The 20,106-nt window shown below is 45.1% G+C and overlaps 1 protein-coding gene and 1 long non-coding RNA gene across 2 annotated transcripts; one reads left to right on the top strand and one right to left on the bottom strand.

Moving 5' to 3' along the window:
* Nucleotides 1-1,997: 1,997 nt before the first annotated feature.
* Nucleotides 1,998-10,915, bottom strand: Ngdn (neuroguidin). Its single transcript, XM_021181790.3, has 11 exons — nt 10,770-10,915; nt 10,106-10,165; nt 9,194-9,265; nt 4,710-4,847; nt 4,440-4,524; nt 4,310-4,362; nt 3,974-4,097; nt 3,712-3,880; nt 2,784-2,940; nt 2,597-2,654; nt 1,998-2,144 (listed from the first exon to the last, which is right to left on the bottom strand). The coding sequence occupies exons 1-11, from the start codon at nt 10,779-10,781 to the stop codon at nt 2,125-2,127; spliced, it is 948 nt and encodes a 315-aa protein (XP_021037449.1). The 5' UTR covers nt 10,782-10,915; the 3' UTR covers nt 1,998-2,124.
* Nucleotides 10,377-14,356, top strand: LOC147001878 (uncharacterized). The gene is made up of 2 exons (XR_015044650.1): nt 10,377-10,828; nt 14,258-14,356. It is a non-coding gene; the product is annotated as an uncharacterized LOC147001878 (long non-coding RNA).
* Nucleotides 14,357-20,106: the final 5,750 nt, after the last annotated feature.

Raw genomic sequence — 20,106 nt, 5'->3', positions numbered from 1 at the left:
TGTGCCACCACATCTAGCTCTCAGAGCATGTCTTAGCTCACTTGTCTAGGTTGTTCAGCTGGAAAGGCACGTGCTCTAATCTGTCCTTAGAGTTCTTTGCTTAGACTCACTTGAGGTCTTGGGGCACACAGGATCCCTCAGATTTATCGGGAACTAAGATGCCCCAGAAGCAAGCGCATCCTGGGGTAATCCACAAAAACCGAAGACTCCTTGATACAGAAGTAATCTTAAGAGATTCAGATATGGGGCTGGAGAGATGGCTCAGCGGTTAAGAGCACTAACTGTTCTTTCAAAGGACCCGAGTTCAAATCCCAGCAACCACATGGTGGCTCACAACCACCTATAATGAGATCTGGTGCCCTCTTCCGGGGTGTCTGAAGACAGCTACAGTGTATTCACATACATTAAATTATATATATATATATATATATATATATATATATATATATATATATATATGTTTTTTAATTGCGTTTGCATGGATGACGCACACTGCACAGGTGTGCGTGCCACTGCCTACAGCATGGGTGCTCTGCTCTACACTGTCCCTCACACTGCACCTGGAGCTGAGCTGGCAGCCACAAGTCTCACCCATCCTGTCTCTGTCAGCCACAATGCTGGGAGGAGGTTATAGGTGTGTATAGCCATGCCTGACTTATTTAATATTACTCTTTTCAAATTTTGTGGGGAGGGGACATAGGCATGTGACATCTAAAGGACATTTTCAGGAGCCAGTTCCCTCCTGGGTCCCAGGGATAAACTCAGGTTGTCCAGCACCTTTACCCGCTAAGCCTTCTTGCCAGACCCTACTCCCTGACTTTTCATGTGAGTATTGGGTACCAGAACTCAAGTTCATGCTCACAGGCAGGTACTCTTACCCAATGAGGTGTAGCCCCTGGATTCAAGCACACTTGTGTTTCTATCTGAGGAAGAGTAAAGGACAAAGATATTAAATGATTTCACCATGACCACAGTTAGTAGAGCAACCATAAGAATAGTGTTCCAACTTCTACCAGGTTGTAGTTGGCTGATTCTTGCACCAATCAGAATGACCAGTAGAACTCCGAATTCAGTCCATGGGGCATGGGGAGGGTGGGTTTATAGACTCTCACCAACAGAGGTTACTCTCTGCAGAGAGAGCTCAGATGTGGATCCTGGCTTGGGTCTGGCTCCAGTTCCTGGAGGGTGCCCACTCTCCAAGCTGTCACACTAGGGACTCTGTGCCCTACTTGCTGACAGTTGTACAGTTTTTTAATTTTTTCAAAGATTTATTATTATACATAAGTACACTGTAGCTGACTTCAGTCTCACCAGTAGAGGGCGTCAGATCTCATTATGGGTGGTTGTGAGCCACCATGTGGTTGCTGGAATTTGAACTCAGAACCTTCAGAAGAGCAGGCAGTGCTCTTACCCGCTGAGCCATCTCACCAGCCCTACACAGTTTTTAAAAGGGCTGGATTCATCGACCCAGGTAAACTGAGGTCTCATGGAGGAGTGGCAGAGAAGCCCCACGTCGTCATGCCTACACCGACTCTCTGCCTGTCACTTCAGCTGCTCTTCACAAATCCTTCCCAGGAGTGAGCACAGATCAGCCCTTACGAGCAGGACATTAGAAGAGATGAGTCCAGAAAAGTGGGGCAGAACCAACCTACCTGGCTTTTAGTTTATCAAGCGACCACAAGTTTCCTGAGCCACTAATGCCACCTGGTGGCCAAACTGGACAGATCAACAAACACTAAAACCAATGTGATTTTCTAATTCTGAACTCCTGCAGGGAGCTGGGACTAGGGCTAGGGAGGCAGATTACTTCATCCTGCCTCTATTTTGTAAAATAATAATTTCCCAATTTCTAGGAAAAATATATTACCAAAGAAAACAACAAACCAAGCTTTTCCTACATCTCCCAAAACATCGTCTTCCCCTTCCCACTATCCTTTTATTGAATACAGCCCACGCGCCTAGCAATTCCAATCATACAATGTATGGCAAAAAATGTCTTTCACTCATAAACAAAATTAATTTTATTTAGTAAAGCACTTTCCACATTTCCAAGGCAAACACCTACACACAGTGAAGTTAGAAGCATCCCAGAATGACCAAAAGATCGTGCGTAAGCGCATCACATCACCAGCGCCTCCGAAAACCTGAAACAGAAGGGAGCCAAGAGTGAGGCAGAGAATGGCTGGAAAAGCCGAAGGCCATAGAGAAGGGCTCTAGGAGGTGTGCTCTGAGGTGTGCTCTGAGGCCGGGGGCGTGCTCTGAGGCAGCACTCTCTGTCCTAGGACTCACAGGAGCATGAGCAGGTAGAGAGCCATCTCCTCCCTCGGGTGATGTGTTTATACTTCTATTTACAGACAGTTGAAACGTGAGTTGTGGGGCCACAGAAGTATAATGTAGAGACTGCCTTGCGAGAGACAATGATTTCAAGCTTGAGAAAGAAAAGTAGAAAAGAAAAAAAAAGAAAAAGAAAAAAAAGCCACCCTAAAGAGATTAGTGACTATCATGGAAGGGACAGACAAGACCTGAGACAAGTTCCTGAGAGATGGCATGCCAACTCAGACTTCCCGTGGCACCTAATGCCTACTGGGTCACTGACCTTTCTTCTTCCGGCCTTTTTTAGGTAGCTTCTTCCTCTTTTTAACAGGATGCTGGTCCTGCAGACAACAGAAGCGAGGAATAGTCCCGCATTCTAAGCACCAGCACCCTTGCCCGAGCTTTCTGTATGAAGCCCACGTGTGGCTAACAACATGGCGGCTCCTGCTACCACCGTACCTTACTCTTACCTCATCGAGATGAGCAGTGCCCCCTGTCAGAGCACTGATGTCACTGAAGTGTGTGAGGGAATGAAGCTGGGAGCTCATGGCGCTCGCTCGCCTTCGCAGTCCTTTCTCTCGCTTGCTAACACTTAAGCGCACCATCATGCTCTCTTCATAGTTGACCCTGACGGAAAGAGTTTGCAGAAGGTTCAGACAAGGATCGGGAGACGATAGCCTGAACCTAGACCCAGTGCTTCTCCGTTCTCATCCAGAGTCCTCAGGACGTGCAGAGATCAATACCATTTTTAGCTAAGGATATGTGTGAGGATGTTCGGTCGCCAACTTCCTCACTAAAATGCTCTCTGCTGGGATCCCCTCTCTGCTAGGGATGGATCTACGGTCCAAACACAACGACAGCGTACATAGGAGAGAGTTGTCACATTCCGCTCTGTGGAACAGGCCTCCTGATGGGCTCTTCTGTAAAACCGTCAGCCATAAAAGCTGCACCTAGCAACACTAACCAGCTAGTTTCAGGCTAGTTGTTTGTCTACCGTTCTACCACACATATAATGACTGCAGCACCGTACAGAACCTGTCTTTACCGCTTTCTACCCAAAGTAAGACCGGTGATGTTGATGGTGAAAGGCCGCCTACTAAAGCCCCACATGAAGAACTGATGCTATTTTCCTTTACGTAGAGTTTACTTGAGCCTCAGTAGGTAGAAGAAAACAAAAACAAATGAACAAAAATAAACAAAACAAAACAAAACAAAACAGTTTTCCTCTAGCTCTTATCTGTTCTTCAACCTCACCAATGTAAAAGTGCCACCCCAAGCTTCTCTCTCCACTTTCTGTATCACGCTGGTTTTCCTGGGCCAGACGGAACCACGTTCACACACAGCGCGAGGACAGCGCTCTATAGATTTGAGAGAATTTCTAAATGCAAGAGCTCAGACCTGTGCTGATCCTCCTGACTCTGGCGAGTGACGTGAGGGTGTCGAGCATCCCGGATTTCCTCTGGGGCGTCTGAGTACTGCTCCTTCAGCTCCCGGATGACAGAGCTGCTCAGCGCCCGCCTCTTGGCTTTCTCCAGGCGCTTCTGCTCCCGCTCAGCTTCGGTCTCATCTGTGTGATGAAAATCCACATGAGTTATTCCAGAACAGGCAAAAGAGAACAGAAACAAAACTCCCACCCAGGAGGGACAGCCACAACTCCTACCGTAATGTACTGGAACCAAGCGTGGCGGGACGTATTTCTTAGCTGAGCCTTTTGCCGATTTCTTCCCCGAGGCCTCAGACTGGTCCTCTCCTGCTTCACTTTCCTCCTCATCCTCAGAGCTCAACTACAAAAGAAAGTGATTCCTGCAAGCTCAGGAAGCTTTAGTGGACAGGTGAGCAAAGCACCCAGGGCTGGAGCACCACAGGAAGATGGAGCCATGAACCAGGGAAGGAAGCCTCACGTCGGGTGAAGCATTTCCAGCCACAAGTTGGAGCGGGCCCTGCAGGTCAGGGTCAGCACAGCACAGGGCTAATCTCTGGCGGACACAAGCCTTACCTTGCTCACCATGTTGCTGGGATGAGGCTTAAAACGGAGCGGGTCATTCTCACCTGAAACAGGAAATCCAAGTTTACAAGATTTGAACTCTGCAGTGACCCCACAACTTTAGGACGGCTCTCCCACTTACTGAGGCTGCCCGTCACTGCCGTCTTGACCAGCTTGTCAATTTGATACTTCAGTTTTTGGTCCAATGGACGAAGTTTTTCTAAAACCTACAATGTGATAATTTAAAAGGATTACAGTTTCTTTCCTAAATCAGGCACACACCAGCATCCATGTGTTGTTTCAGATAAGGCAACTAAAACATTCACAAAGTAGAGCAAATGTGGACGAAAACACCTCCCATTCACTCCCATAAGAGCCCTGGAGTGCAAGCCTTAGAAACTAAGACTCATACTGTGCGAATCTCCACCAGTCTCAAAACTGCGGGGTGTCCCTGCAGAGATGCTCCAGAGGCCTTGTCCAGGATGAGGTGGCTCAGATCCATAAGGTACATGAGCAAGAGCTGGTCTTTCACTTCCAGGAAGCTCAGACCCTGAGTTAAAACAGTAAGAGATAGTCTTTGTTTTAGCCAAAGAATCAGAAGGGGCAGCTCAGGCTCCTTACCAGGTCATGTCTTCCCCAGCTAGTCCATGTTCCACGAATCACCCTTTCCCTGGTGTACCCACAACGCAAATGCTGCCAGTCACTTAGCAGCCACCCCAGGTCTACGGTCACAGCTATCAAGGAGCTTTTGTTCCAGGAAAGCCCTATTTTCCATCCCCAACATATACATGAGAGTAGTGACAAAAAGCAGCCCAAGGGCATAAAATGTGGAAAGACAGCGAAACCCTGGAGCTGTGCAGAAGACTGCAGACCACAGAGAAACATGCACAGCACAGTCTCGGACATCCACAGGAGGTCGTGAGATGCGTTCCCACGGATAAGGGCTGGGTCTTGAGAAGCAGCCAAAAGTGGCTCAAAGACTAAGAGTGTTGCAGTCTCCGAGCTTCTGACATCCGAGTGCACACGACTCTGTGACCGGGGACCACCCTGCCTTTGTGCGTATCAGCAGCACCACTGGGCTAGTCTCATTGACAGGCCCTCCCAAGTTTTAACCAAAGAATCCTCCATATAGAGCCAATTTTTAATTTATCCAAAATAATTACTGATTTTATCCCCATCACAGTACAGATTAGACAAATGATTTATAGACACCGACATGGGACTAAATCAATGTAGACAAAAGTTGTAGAAAGTGGTTATAATAAGGTTCCAATGGGGCTGTGCGATACATACACCTTCTAAAAAAAAATCTATTATTATGTAAGATGCGAATGCATTTGTGAGCACATGCATCCAACCCTGAATACACTGAGGTCAGAGGGCACTCTATGGAGGCAGTTTCCTCCTCCTCCCATTAGGTGGGTTTCACGCTCACACTAAATTATATATCCGCCAAAGTTGTCAAAGTTAAAACTGTGTCATAGGGCTGGTAGCCCAGAAGTAGAGCGCTCATCTAGAATGTGGTTCACTCTCTAACCCCGAATGATATATACAGTTAAAAAAATACAGCAAGCAAATGCATTGATCTTCAAACAAAATATAGTAATAATTATATCTGCAAACATTAAATAGAAGTCTTCTATCTGCATAAAATGATACTGACAGTCCACAGCCCTGTGGGAAAATGTATGTCTGACAGGTTAAATACTTTGGCCAAAATCACACAGCAAGAATTCAAATGCAAGTCATACTCAGTTCAACGTCAAGGCCTGAGTCCAGGGTGTGCCTACATGCTTAGCTCCTACAGCACTCCTAGTGTACTGCAAAGAATAAGCCATGGAGTTTAAAGTCTGATTTATGCATCTGGTAGTTAAATATTGGTTATGTTACTTGAACTTGAGACTGTAAACTTCTGACATGAAAATAAATAACAGTATTCCTGTACTAGCCTCAGAAACTGGTTTTTAAACAAATAAGATAACAAGAAAGCACCCGGTAACCTGTAAACACTTCATAACAGCTAAGCTACCCCACATCTGCACTACAGACGAGCCAACACTTACTGAAGCACCAAAGAGCAGCAGTGCCCAGAGCAAAGGCAGGGAGAACCTGAGAAGTGCGCTCGGAAGCACCGTCACCTTCCAACTGGGTTACAAGCATGTGAGAAAAACTCATATCGAGGCAGGTGATCTCTGCAGGTTTGAGGCTAACCTGATCTACATAGTGAGTTCCAGGACGGCCAGAGCTACACAGTGAGACAATGCCTAAAAAACAAACACCAAACCAAATAAACAACAAAACCACACACACACAAAATAATAACAAATAATAAAAGTAAGAAGAATAAGTAATAAACAGTATGGACAAAAGCAACAGGTAGGAAAAAGATTATTTAAGGGCTGGAGAGCTAGCTCAGCAGGTAAGAGCACCGACTGCTCTTCCAGAGGTCCTGAGTTCAAATCCCAGCAACCACATGGTGGCTCACAACCATCTGTAATGAGATCTGATGCCCTCTTCTGGTGCATCTGAAGTCAGCTACAGTGTACTTATGTATAACAATAAATAAATCTTTGGGCCGGCTGGAGTGAGCAGGAACTGAGCGAGGGGAGTTAACCAGAGCGAGCAGAGGTCCTAAAAATTCAATTCCCAACAACCACATGAAGGCTCACAACCATCTGTACAGCTACAGTGTACTCACATACATAAAATAAATACATCTTTTTAAAAAAAGATGATTTAAAATGTTTGTTATTCTAAAAATATAAAAATCTGCTTTGCTCCCATGCTTTAAAAAAAAATCACTCATTCTTATTGACACACTACATGATTTTTATATTTTCTTTTTTTTTTTTAAAGATTTATTTATTTATTATATGTAAGTACACTGTAGCTGTCTTCAGACACACCGAAAGAGGGAGTCAGATCTTGTTACAGATGGTTGTGAGCCACCATGTGGTTGCTGGGATTTGAACTAAGGACCTTTGGAAGAGCAGTCGGGTGCTCTTACCTGCTGAGCCATCTCACCAGCCCCTTATATTTTCATTTACCCATGAAATATTCTGTTTAAATATTCTCTTGGGCTGGGCATGGTGGCACATGCTCAAGGCCAGCCTGGTCTACACAGTGAATTCCAGGACAGCCAGACCCTGTCTCAAAACAAACAATAAACAAGACACACACACACACACACACACACACACACACACACACTAGTGCTAAGCATGGTAGTTTGTGCCTGTAATCTTAGAAATGAAGAGGTGGAGGCAGGAGGGTCATCATAAGTTCCAAGGCCAGTCAGGGTGACATAGAGAGACTGTTTCAAAGGCCCAGATGAAAAATAACAGCAGAGCTTTCCAGTTCACGCTGGTAAAGCAGTCAAGGGTTGGCGTCTACTGACACTAATAATCCCCAAGGATGTTCTATACATTTTTGATTTTTTTTTCTTTAAATTTTAATTCGAAAGCTAGCCTATTTCACTGCACATCAGAGAATCTAAAATCCATCACTTGAAAGGTGGAGAAGTAAGGTCACAAGTTCAAAGCCAGCCCATGTTTCATAGCAGGCTCATGTCTAAACAAACAAACAAACAAACAAACAAACCAGAACGAGGAGGGAAAAAAGGTTCAAGGAAGAGTGGAAGCTCCCGCATCTCATTTTCAGATACATCATCTTCACAGTGTGGCGTCTCAAATTTGGATGCATCTTTCAGTCAATGGGTTCTCACCACAGATTAGTGGCATTTTTATCTGCAAGTGATGCATTCCAAAAGTGCCAATGGATGGATGTTTGCAATGGCAGAGCACTGAATCCTATATACACTGTTCTTCCCAATCATTTATGCAAATAATAAACCTTCATTTACAACCTAGTATAAGAGGTTGACAACAACTAGCAATTAGCCGGGCGTGGTGGCGCATGCCTTTAATCCCAGCACTCGGGAGGCAGAGGCAGGCGGATTTCTGAGTTCGAGGCCAGCCTGGTCTACAAAGTGAGTGCCAAGACAGCCAGGGCTACACAGAGAAACCCTGTCTCAAAAAACCAAAAAAAAAAAAAAAAAAAGACAACAACTAGCAATATCAAATACCTCAATTATATTCTCAAATAAATCATTTTAAACTCAGGAGGTGTAATTGAAACTTCACATTCAGTATTTTCAGACTAATGTTAATCTCAGGTAACTGAAGTGACAGGAAATGAAGCTGGGGACTTCTGTATAAAAAGTCACCACGGTCCAAACTGACATCATCTAAGACTGTAAGAAACAAAAGAGCAACTCCTCGGCTGTCCTACATGGCTGCTCAGAGTGACGACTCCATTCTTACGTCTTGCCCACACACCACACACACACACACACACACACACACACACACACACACACACCATCCACAAAAACACCTACTCCCCCACAACATTCAATGGTGAATATCTCTGGCACGTAGTTACTCTCAAACCCCGCTGCTTTCTTTGAGATACTTTTTTTTTGACTCTCTGCTTGGCTGGCATATCACTGCTCCTGACTTCTGTAAAATGACTGCCACTACTCCTATCTAGTCTTCTGGTCTGCATTCTTGCCAGATTCCTGTACAGAACCCACACATTACCCCTTTTAGATGAAGCTCTAGCTCTTAGGACATACACCACACAACAAACCTACAGTAAAAACCAGACCAAACCAGCAAGCACATCATAGGAGGAGGTCTTCCCTCTTCAAGTACCCCCCCCCCAAGATTTACATTTATTTATGTGTATGTACATACACGCAGCACATATGTATGGGATGCCCTGGAGCTAGAATTGTGGGTCATGTAGACACAAGTGGTGGGAACCAAACTCAGATTCCCTGGACGGGTGACATAACCACTGAGCTGGCCCTCCAGCTTGTGCAGGAGCCCTTACCTTCTCTGTAGAATACGTTCCAGCTCGAACTTTTGTCGTCAGTGCTTGGATTTGTGCAGTGACAGCCATCACCTGAAATTAGCCAAGTTAAACCTGAATAGCTCACCTGACCACAAGTAATGTCTATGAACAGTGAAGGATAAATACTAGATAATGCCACCTAAAAATGATCTGAAATGCTGTTACTGAACACCACTGAACTGAGCATTTCCAACAGTTCTCCAAGAGGCAGAGGAAAACATCGTCATAGTGCTGTCTAAAGCTGGGGGAGGGGTCATTAAGAAACCAAGTGAAGGGGATGAGGAGCCAGACAGTGGAGACAAGGACTGTGACTTTTGTTGTTTGTGGGGTTTTTTGTTTTTATTTTTGTTTTTTGAGATAGGGTTTGTCTATGAAACCCTGGCTGTTCTGGAACTCACTATACAGTCCAGGCTGACTTTGAACTCACAGAGATCCACCTGCCTCTGCCTCCTAAGTGCTGGGTTTAAAGGTGTGGACCATAAACAGGCCAAGGAGTGTAATTTTATCTGTACCACTAGAACTTACTATGTAAATGCATATTAAGTGGCACTTATAGCGATATGTCACTATTGTCAACATCTGTTTTCTTAGTTATTATTTAAATAAAGGAGTTTGGGTATAACTTAAAAAACAGTTTTCTGGGGGGTGGCTGCAATCGGAATGTAAAGTGACTAAATAAAATAAATAAATAAATAAGTAAATGGGGAAAAAACAGCTTTCTGTATTTCTTTGGGTGCTGAATGAATTATTTTGAACTTTCATGAAGCGCATATAAGGCTTTTATTTTACACCTAAGATAATTTTGTAGTATTCGAATCATCAAAGTCTGTGGATGAGACTTAAGAAGTCAAAGTTAACCCCTGACTGATTTATTCTAAAAGAAAGACATACCTGCTCCTGGAGGTTTTTCAAAAGTGTTATCGAACTTGACACGTCTGACTCCAGCACCTCCTACAGATAGGAGGGGACAGTTAAAGGTGATCAATTTCTTACTTTAGGCGATGACGATGGCTGAACGTACTGCCTATCAAACTCCCTCCTTTCCTTCAAAACAGTCGCGACTTTTGGGTCGTTCTCCCCCCTCCCCCCCCCCCCCCCCCCGCACAGGGGCAGGCAGCCTCGGCGCACAGCCAGTCTCCTCCCACCACACTCCCCAATTTACTGGAAAAGACCGGAGATTTCATCGCCAAACTTCGCGGCTGCCTTTGCTCTACGCCCCAGCCACATTGTACATGGGACGCTATCTCTGCTGATGTTCTCGGAACATTCTCCCACCTTAAGGCCGGATCACGGCCCGCCATGGTCACCAGGCTCTCCCTACAAAGCTCATTCTGAATTTGGGGTTAGCCTCCTGTCCGGAACCAGCCAACCTGCAGCGTCTGACCCTCCCTCTCATCTGACATACGCTACCGCTGTGTCAAGGTGAGCGCATCCCTGAAACAACTCTCATCACTACTCCTCCATGGTGCCAACGGTTTGCCTCGATCCGTGGAGGCGAAAGGAAACGTTCACAGATTCCTTCCTTTCCGGGAAGAAGCAAGGAGACAGAACTCACCGGAGCCGCCATCTTCGCAAAGCCCACCCTTTCCGGGCCCGAACTTCCTAGGAGCTAACGTGAGTTCATAGTTTTGATAGACAATCACAGTTTGCAAATTTCAGCCAATGGAAGTAAGAGATCTTTCATTTCCGCTAATCGGAGAGGCGGGACCTCACCTAGCCAATGGAATAAAGACACTCCCTGAATGTGTCAAACGCAGAGGCGTTCTTAAGGCGTAAAGATGGGCGGGGACAGAAGCATGTGATTCGTGATTTACAGAGAATGATGGATGCTAGTTCCAATAAATATTGCGCAGATTGTTGATTGACAGCTATAGCAACCAGTAGGAAAAAGAAATTAGTTATGCAGCCCGAGAGCTCATTGGCTCCCAGATGCCGCAGAGCCCGTCTTTCCACGGCGTTTTCCGTGTAGTACCAAAACAGACCGCTGGGTGGCGGCTTCCGTCCGTTCTCTGATGCGGCAGGGTTGCTGGGCCGCCATTGGCCCCTGGACTTCCAAGTGTGCCTTTCCTGGTTCTGTGACTGTCTTTGAACGACAGTGGAGCCCTTTTCATCCGTGATTTGGATGGTTGGGATGGAGGAGCGGGAACCCAAGGTTCAGAAGCCGTCGGCCGCATCACCGGCCAACCCTCCCCGTGCACGCCTAGGACACTGCGCAAAGGCCGCAGTGCGCCCAGCCTTCCTCGCGAGGGAAAAATCGACAGGCGAGGAACCGGCTCAACCTGCGTGCCTTCCTCACTGCTCCACTCGTCCACCGCAGAACTTGGTTAAAACCCAGGCTGTGCATATTTCCTTTGTCCCCGTCATCTTTTCTCAGTATCTTCCAACACGCCCACTCCCTCGCCTCTCACGGGCTGGAGGATTAGGTGGGAGTTACAACTCCCACCCTCCGTCTGCATTACACAATGCAGCGCTAGAAAGAAAGGTGCTGCTGGCTCGGAGTTTCCTCGCGCAACAGAAGAGCGAACCTGAGCCGGGAAATCCGAAGTGTAGCTTTGGCCTTTAATCCCAGATCTCTTTAGTCAAGAGACAAGCAGAGCTCCATGAGTTTGAAGCCAGTCTGGTCTACATTGTGAGATCCCATCTCAATAAACAAAATGAAAACGGGGCTGGAGCGATGGCTCAGTGGCCAAGAGCACATATTATTCTTGCAGATGACCAACGTTCCATTCCCAGCACCCAGACAAGACAGCTCACAACTACCTTTAACTCCAGCCCCAGGGGAATTTTAGTTCCTTCTGACTTCCCTATATACAGACATAGGCATACATAAAAGTGATTTTTTTTTTAAAGCAAAAAAGAGTAATCTTTTTTGTATCTTGAATTCTGGGTGGAACATTCTAGTTTCTACCTATTTGGGAACTACATAAAATGGAACAGAGGATTTGCCTGTGGCCTGTGATATTTATTTGCTGTTTAAGGTTCGTTGCCTACAAGAGTTTTGGTATTTTTCTGTCTTTTTTTTTTTTTTTTAAGTTTATTTATTATATGTGTGCGGCACGCGTGTGAAGATCAAATGGGAGTTGGATCTCCTTCCACTATGTGAGTCCTGGAAATAGAGCTCAGTTGGTCAGTCTAGTGGGCCAGCGCCTTGACCTGGAGCCATCTTGTCAGCACTTTTCATGTATTTATTAGGATTTTCTTGTGAAACTTCTGTTTTAACACTATTTTTTTTTTTCTTTTAGAACTTGAAGTTTGTCATATGTGTTATGGACAAACGATTACAATATCTGAGAAAATAAAAAATACTGCCTTCTTAAGAAAAGATTTATTTATTTTATGTATCTGAGTACACTGTCACTGCCTTCAGACACACCAGAAGAGGGCATCAGGTCCCATTACAGATGGTTGTGAGCCACCATGTGGTTGCTGGGAATTGAACTCAGGCCTTGTTTTTTTTTTTTTTTTTTAATCATTAAAATACCCATAACCTTGGCGAGATGGCTCAGCCGTTAAGAGCACTGGTTGTTCTTCCAGAGGTCCTCAGTTCAGTTCCCAGCACCCATGGCAGCTCACAACTGTCTGTAACTCCAGTTCCAGGGGATCTGGCACCCTCATACAAATCCATAGTAGATAAAGTTTAAAAAAAATGAAGAAGGGGAAAAAATTAAAAATACCAATCACCTTGTATGTTACAAGAAATATTAGAGCTAACAGTGCAATGAATCTTTCTAAAGTTATTTCAGATTCAGCCAGTGAGCAAGAGCACAAGAGCATTAAACTCGTCTATTTTGTCTTTTGTTGTTTTCAGCAGCTCCAGATGCTGCCGAGCACTCAGCACATTTACAAGTATACACTGAGCAGAGATAAAACTTTTTTAGGAACACAAATTTAATTGTGGTTTTAATTATTAACATTTCTTTTACCGTTTTTGAAAGTTTCATGAGTACATATTTACATGATTTCACCCCCTATTCTCCCTCCTCCAACTGCTCCTGTGGCCTCTCTCTATCTCAACATCATGATTTCTTCTTGTTTCACACACACACACACACACACACACACACACACACACGCAGGTAGGTAAATAGATTTGTCTATATAAATGCAACGTGCTGAATCTATTCAGTGTTGCATTCAGTTATGTCTTTAGGGATATATGTTGTGCTGGTTCGTTTTTTTTTTTTTTTTTTTTTTTTTTTTTTTTTTTGTCAATGTGACACATAGTGTTACCTGGAAAGAGGGAACCTCAATTGAGAAAATGCCTTCATAAGATAGGCCTGTACACAAGTCTGAATAATGATAGATGTGGCATTTACCAAGTGGTCCTGGCTTATATAAGAAAATGAGATGAACAAGCCATGGATGGAGCCAGTCAGCATCAGTCCTCCATATTTTCTGTTCTAGTTCCTGCTGTCAGGTTCCTGCCCTAACTTCCCTCAGTGATGCAGTGTGATCTTAGAGTGGTAAGATGAAATAAACTATTTCTTCCCCGAGTTGCTGTTGGTCGGGCTGAGCATCACAGCAACAGGAAGCAAACTAGAGCTTATGTGTTTAGGGACGGGCACTCGGGTTGCATAACCAATCGGGGCACATCCCTGGAAAAGATGGATTCTCCCTTTCTTCCCAGCAAATGGCAATAGTGTTGTCATTGTGCTGGCCTTGTTTAGACAACCATATTGTCAAGATTTCACGGGTGCGGTGACCTGTCGTGGAGAAGGCACTATCCTCTAGCAAATGTCCCAGTCCTCTGTCCCTTACAATTTTTCTACCCTGTGCAGGCTAGTATTATGTCAACTTAGCACAGGCTACAGTCATCTGAAAGAAGAGTACTTCAGTTGAGAAAATGCCTCCATAAGATCCAGCTGCAGGGCATTCTCTTAATTAGTGATTGATGTGGGAGGGCCACATCACTCATCCATCGTGGGTGGTGCCGTCCTTGGGCTGGTGGTCCTGGGTTCTGTAAGAAAGCAGGTTGAGTATGTGATGAGAAGCAAGCCAGTAAGCAGCATCCTCCATGACCTCTGTATCAACTCCTGCCTCCAGGTTCCTGCCCTGTGTGAGTTCCTGTCCTGACTTCTCCAGTGATGGATTGTGATGTGGAAGTATAAGCCAAGAATAAATAAATAAAAGTTTTCTCCCCAACTTGCTTTTGGCTATGGTGTCTCATCATAACAACAGTAATCCAAACGAAGACACACATCCTCTCCCCTCTGCTCCCTGAGCCTTGGATGTAGCAGTTGAATTGTAGATGTATCAGTTAGGATGGGGACCCCACAGTTGTTCTCTGTGTTTTAAAAAAAATGATTATTTTTAATTTTAGAAATGGGTTGATTCTATATTGCTCAAGCAGGGCTCAAGTTCCTGGGCTCATGGTGGAGAAGTCTTAAATTAAAAGCATCCCCTTATGAATTTGGGAGCAAGAAGAAGCCCAGAATAGTATTAATTAGGTATTATCTTAAATCTCTAAAGCTAAAGAAGAGTCTGTCCAAGTTTTGAAATTTTGAATCAGTTGAACTCTGACATCATTAGAAACGCCCTGAATCTTATAGTGACTTTTTGATGACTTACACTCGAGATCTTTAAATACACACACACACACACACACACACACACACACACACACACAGTATATATACTATGTGTAATATATACTATATATATTATGTGTGTATGCAGTATGCTTATGGATGCATGTTTGTCTGTGTTCCACATCTTTGCCTGATCCCTGAGGCGGCCAGAAGAGGGCACCAGATTCACTGGAACTGGAATTAGGAACAGTTGTGAAGCTGCCTTGTGTGTGTAAAGCAATGCATGCTGAGGGCTGAGCCGTCTCCTCAATCCAGAGTCTGCCTTTTTCATTCCTGCTCCGCTCCCCCACCCCACTTTTTTTTTTTTGAGACAGGATCTTAAATGTATCTCTGAAACTCACTAAGTAGACCAGGAGAGTCTTGAACTCACAGAGATCTGCCTACTTCTGCTTCCCAAATGCTGGGACTAAAGGTGTGTGCCACCACATGTGACTTCAGTTCTTTCAATTAAAAAAAAAAAATCTCTTTTTAGTCTTCTCAGAATTTTCTGATAGAATTTCTGTAACTGAAATAGTCTCCTTTTTTTGTTTGTTTTATTGTTTGAGATTTGGTCACATCATAGCCCAGGCTGGCTTTGAGCTGCTGATCCTGTTAACTCAGTCTCCTGAGTATATAGGCATATAATCCCACAACAAGCCAGCTCTAAATACCTGTTTGGGGCTGGAGAGATGGCTCAGTGGGTAAGAGCACTAACTGCTTTTCTGAAGATCCTGAGTTCAAATCCCAGCAACCACATGGTGGCTCACAACCACCTGTAATGAGATCTGACGCCCTCTTCTGGTGTGTCTGAAGACAGCTCCAGTGTACTTATGTATAACAAATAAATAAATCTTTTTTTTTTTTCTTTTTTCTTTTGGTTTTTCGAGACAGGGTTTCTCTGTGTAGCCCTGGCTGTCCTGGAACTCACTTTGTAGACCAGGCTGGCCTCGAACTCAGAAATCTGCTTGCCTCTGCCTCCCGAGTGCTGGGATTAAAGGTGTGCGCCACCTTGCCCAGCCTGAAGGTTTATTCTTTTTTTTTTTTTTTTTTTTTTTGGTTTTTCGAGACAGGGTTTCTCTATGTAGCCCTGGTTGTCCTGGCGCTCACTCTGTAGACCAGGCTGGCCTCGAACTCAGAAATCCACCTGCCTCTGCCTCCCGAGTGCTGGGATTAAAGGCGTGCGCCACCAACGCCCGGCTTATTCTTTAACCTATATATTATTTAGAAACCTTGTATTCGATTGCTGCTGTTAATTCCTGATTCAGTCCTCTGTGCCCAGAAAGCAGCTACCCACCATCCCTCTTCAATGTCCAGGGGCATTTACAGCATCTTGCTGAATGTTCTTCATGAGTTTGAGAGAAGTGTGTATGTTGTTGTCCTTGGTTAGAGAAATTTTTACATGCCAGTTAGGTCCAGTCAACTGATTACTGTTTGGTTCTGTTATGCTCTTGGTGACGCTGCCTCTGAGATCTATCGTTTAGTAGAGGGGAACTGAAATCTTTAACTGTGCTAGTGGATCAATCTAGATCTCCTTGCCCTTCTGTATGTTTCTGCCTTAAGTAGTCTGAGCCTGTCTCCTTAGGTGCTGGTACAAGGATAACAGCTCTCATTTCAAAAGGAGTAAGAGATGGTTTATTCTGGAGCCACTTATGGGTGGCTCTGGCCTGGGCACACTGATTCAGATACCCCAGTACTGGGTTTCAGCGTGGTAACAGTTTGATGAAGTTGTTCCAGCAACAGAACAAAGGGAAGTCATACCTTGATGCCATCGGGGAGGCAGGCCCAGCAAAGAAGCCTGTGTTTGAGTCACAGAGGCTGTGGAATGTTCTTGCCTCTGGGTTGGTGGGAACACAGAGTGGGACATAAGTGGCTATTAATAGGGCTAATGATAGCTAAGATACGTTGGCTCTCTATCTGCAACATTCCAGACTCTCCCCCAAACACGGAAATTCTTATCAGTTATCAGCCTAAGAGTCTTTAACACAGGAGAAGCTTTCCCCTGGGACTTCAGCTGCCAACAGTAGAAACTATTTTGTCTTCTGGGAGAATTGACCTCCTTATTATTTAATGCCACACTTTCCCCCTGATAATTTTATTTTCTTTAAGGTCCTTGTAATCTAAAATCAGTATGATTACTTCATCTCTCTTTTGATCAGTATTGATCGGTATGGTCTATTTTTCTTTCTCCTCTTACTTTTTTCCCCCATCTAAGCTGGTCTTGAATTTTGGATCTTTCCCCTCCTGCTTCTACCTCCTGATGCCAGGATTATTGGCATGTGCCATCACACCCGTCTTTAATGTTGAATATATTTGTGTCTTTAAAGATAAGAAAATTTTCTCATTTGTTTCAAAGATTTTATTTACGTATTTATTTCACATGTGTAGGTATTTTGTCTGCAAGTCTGTCTGTGCACCATGTACATTCAGTGTCTATGGAGGCCAGAAGTAGCTCACCCAGATCACATAGTACAGCTGGGATCTTTAATATCTGAAGTCTCTTCTCTTAGGCATTAAACCATTCTGCCTCATTCTAGTAGAAAGCAGGGTCCCAGCTTCTGGACTGGAGCTTGGAAAATTGTAATGCCAGAGATGAACACAGGAGCCGGAAAAACTAGGCAAGAAAAGGTAGAAGGAGTCTAGCAAAGGAGACGAGACTAGGGCTCAGGAATTGGGTGTGATAGTCCTTGCCTCTAATCCCAGCACTGGGGAGGCAGAGCAGAGGCAGGTGGATCCCTGAGTTCAAGACCAGCCTGGTCACACAGAGCAAGCTCCAGGATAGACAGCTATACAGAAAAACCCTGTCTTGAAACTCCCTCTGGCCCCCCAAAAGACTAGAGCTCAGTTTCCAGACTGTGCCAAGATCTGACTGGAGTGTTAGGAACAATAGAAGGCAGGTTTCCAGAACCAGGGGCACAGTAGCACCTCGATGCTGAGACTCCAGGGTGGGTTCATCACCTCCTACCTTCCGGGCTCTGGAATGGGGCCAGAAACCAGGCTAGGATGGACACTATGCTTGTGGTAACTATGGGAGGGAACCAAGGGACCAGGAGTTGGAACACATCATATTCTGCTTCCCAGGCTCATTCTCACTACCCAGAGAAGCCAGGTCTGCCTAAAGCTGAACAGCAGGGGCATAGCAGCTGCACTCCTGCCCTGTCTTCTTTCCAGAGCTTCATTATCTGATTTCCTCTTACACTGAGTCCACACATACTCCATGTCTGTAAGACAGGATTGTTATATATCTTGGGGAATTATCATATGGACTGAACTCTGTCAGGCTCTGTAATAATTGCTTTATAGTTTTCTTCCATTTTCTGCCTTGCCTTGGGTTCCTGAGAGGCCTGGGTTACTTCAGTATGAGGTGGGCCATGGCAGAAGCACAGAACAAGGGGCACAAGGAACAGGTGCTTCTAATGCTTCTTTATTGGCTGGTTAGTCTAGGCTCCGCCCCACAGTCACCTGGCAATAGCTAGGTTTGCTTGACTCCCTAAAAAAAGGGACTACTGGTCCCCTCCTCACTCTCTTGCTTTCTTGCTCCTGCTCTGTCCTCTTGCTTCTGCTCCCCCCTCCCCATTCCTTCCCTCCCTCCCCTCTCTCCACAGGTTCATGGCCAGCCTCTACTCTTCTACTTTCTCTTCTCCTTCTTCTTCTTCTTCTTCTTCTTCTTCTTCTTCTTCTTCTTCTTCTTCTTCTTCTTCTTCTTCTTCTTCTTCTTCTTCTCCTTCTCCTTCTCCTTCTCCTTCTTCTTTTCTTCTTCTTCTTCTTTTCTTCTTCTTCTTCTTCTTCTTCTTCTTCTTCTTCTTCTTCTTCTTCTTCTTCTTCTTCTTCTTCTTCTTCTCCTTCTCCTCCTTCTCCTCCTTCTTCTCCTCCTCCTTCTTCTTCTTCTCCTTCTTCTTCTTCTTCTTCTTCTTCTTCTTCTTCTTCTTCTTCTTCTTCTTCTTCTTCTTCTTCTTCTTCTTCTTCTTCTTCTTCTTCTCCTCCTCCTCCTCCTCCTCCTCCTCCTCCTCCTCCTTCTTCTTCTCCTCTCTCTCCCTCTCTCTTTCCCTACATTTCTCTCAACTCCCCTCCACATGCCCTGAATAAACTCTATTCTATACTATACTGTCTGTGGCTGGTCCCTCAGGGAGAAGGGATGCCCCAGCATGGGCCCGCAGAGGAACCCCCTTCCCCCACACCTTGCTGCACCTCCACCAATCATATCCCTGGCCTCTCTTATCTTTTTATGAAACACAACACTGTTGCTCAAGAAGCACAGTTATCCAAAGTACACAGTGCCAGCTGCGGGCTCACAGGCTGCTCCTGCATTGATGACTATATCAGAATCATAGAACCTTTGATTGACTGTCGGCTAAAGGCCGCTTTAGAACTTCCACAACAAAGAAGAGATGCAAGATGGGTCTTTGGTGTAAGTCAGAGCTCAAAGAAAAGCGACCGGATACATTCTTAGCATGACAAGTGTAATGGTTCAGAGCCGGCCTTTCAAAAGCCATGGTTACCGATCACGACGTCACTGATACTGTTGTGACAGGAGAAAGCCCTAGTAGGCTATAGTAAGTTTCCTGGTAGCCTAGGGCCCACGGTTGCTTCTACTTTAGGCAGAGACTGCCTAAGTGACCCCAGGAGAAGGAAAGTCCATGGGTAAATAGGAATTGCTAGAAGAAGTGGGTACTGAGCCAGGTGGAGGTGGGACGCAGAGGCAGGCAGATCTCTGCGAGTTCGAGGCCAGCCTGGTCCACAGAGTGAGTTCCAGGACAGTAAGGGCTACACAGAGAAACCCTGTCTGGAAAAAAAACAAAAACAGAAAAGAAAAAAGAAGTGAATATTGCCAGTGTCCTCTTATCCCTTTTGGCCTGGTTGATTCTCTTCTAAAAATGTATTTTGAGTCTTTGGGGGGGAGGGGGGGGCGGTTGTTTCTGTTGTTTGGGTTTTTGTTGGTTGGGTAACTGTTTGTTTTTGTTTTTTGTTTTTGAGACAGGTCTTGGAATGCAGCCCAAAGTGTTTTCACTGTGCACCCAGATTGTTTTATCCTTTCGTCTGTTTCAATAACATTGATTGATTCATTTGTGTGTTCAGGTGTTTGTGTGGTGACAGGTGCCAGAGCACACGTGTGAAGATCAGAGGGCAACCTGCACCTTCTCTCCTTCTCCCACGTGGGTCCCAGCAATCAAGCCCACGCTTGTCTGCAAGCACTTTTATCTGATGAGCCATCTCACAGGCCCTGGCTGGCTTGGTTCTGAATAGAACTCCAAATTGACCAGGTTGGCCTTACACTCACTCGAGAGCAGAGACTGTCTTTGAACCCTGATCCTCCTGTTTCTACCTCCT

Source organism: Mus caroli, unplaced genomic scaffold (assembly GCF_978045245.1).
Source record: "Mus caroli unplaced genomic scaffold, Mus_caroli_1 scaffold_12, whole genome shotgun sequence".
NCBI lineage: Eukaryota > Metazoa > Chordata > Mammalia > Rodentia > Muridae > Mus > Mus caroli.
The sequence above is the reverse complement of the archived record's forward strand: the minus strand, read 5'-3'. Positions and strand labels throughout refer to the sequence as shown.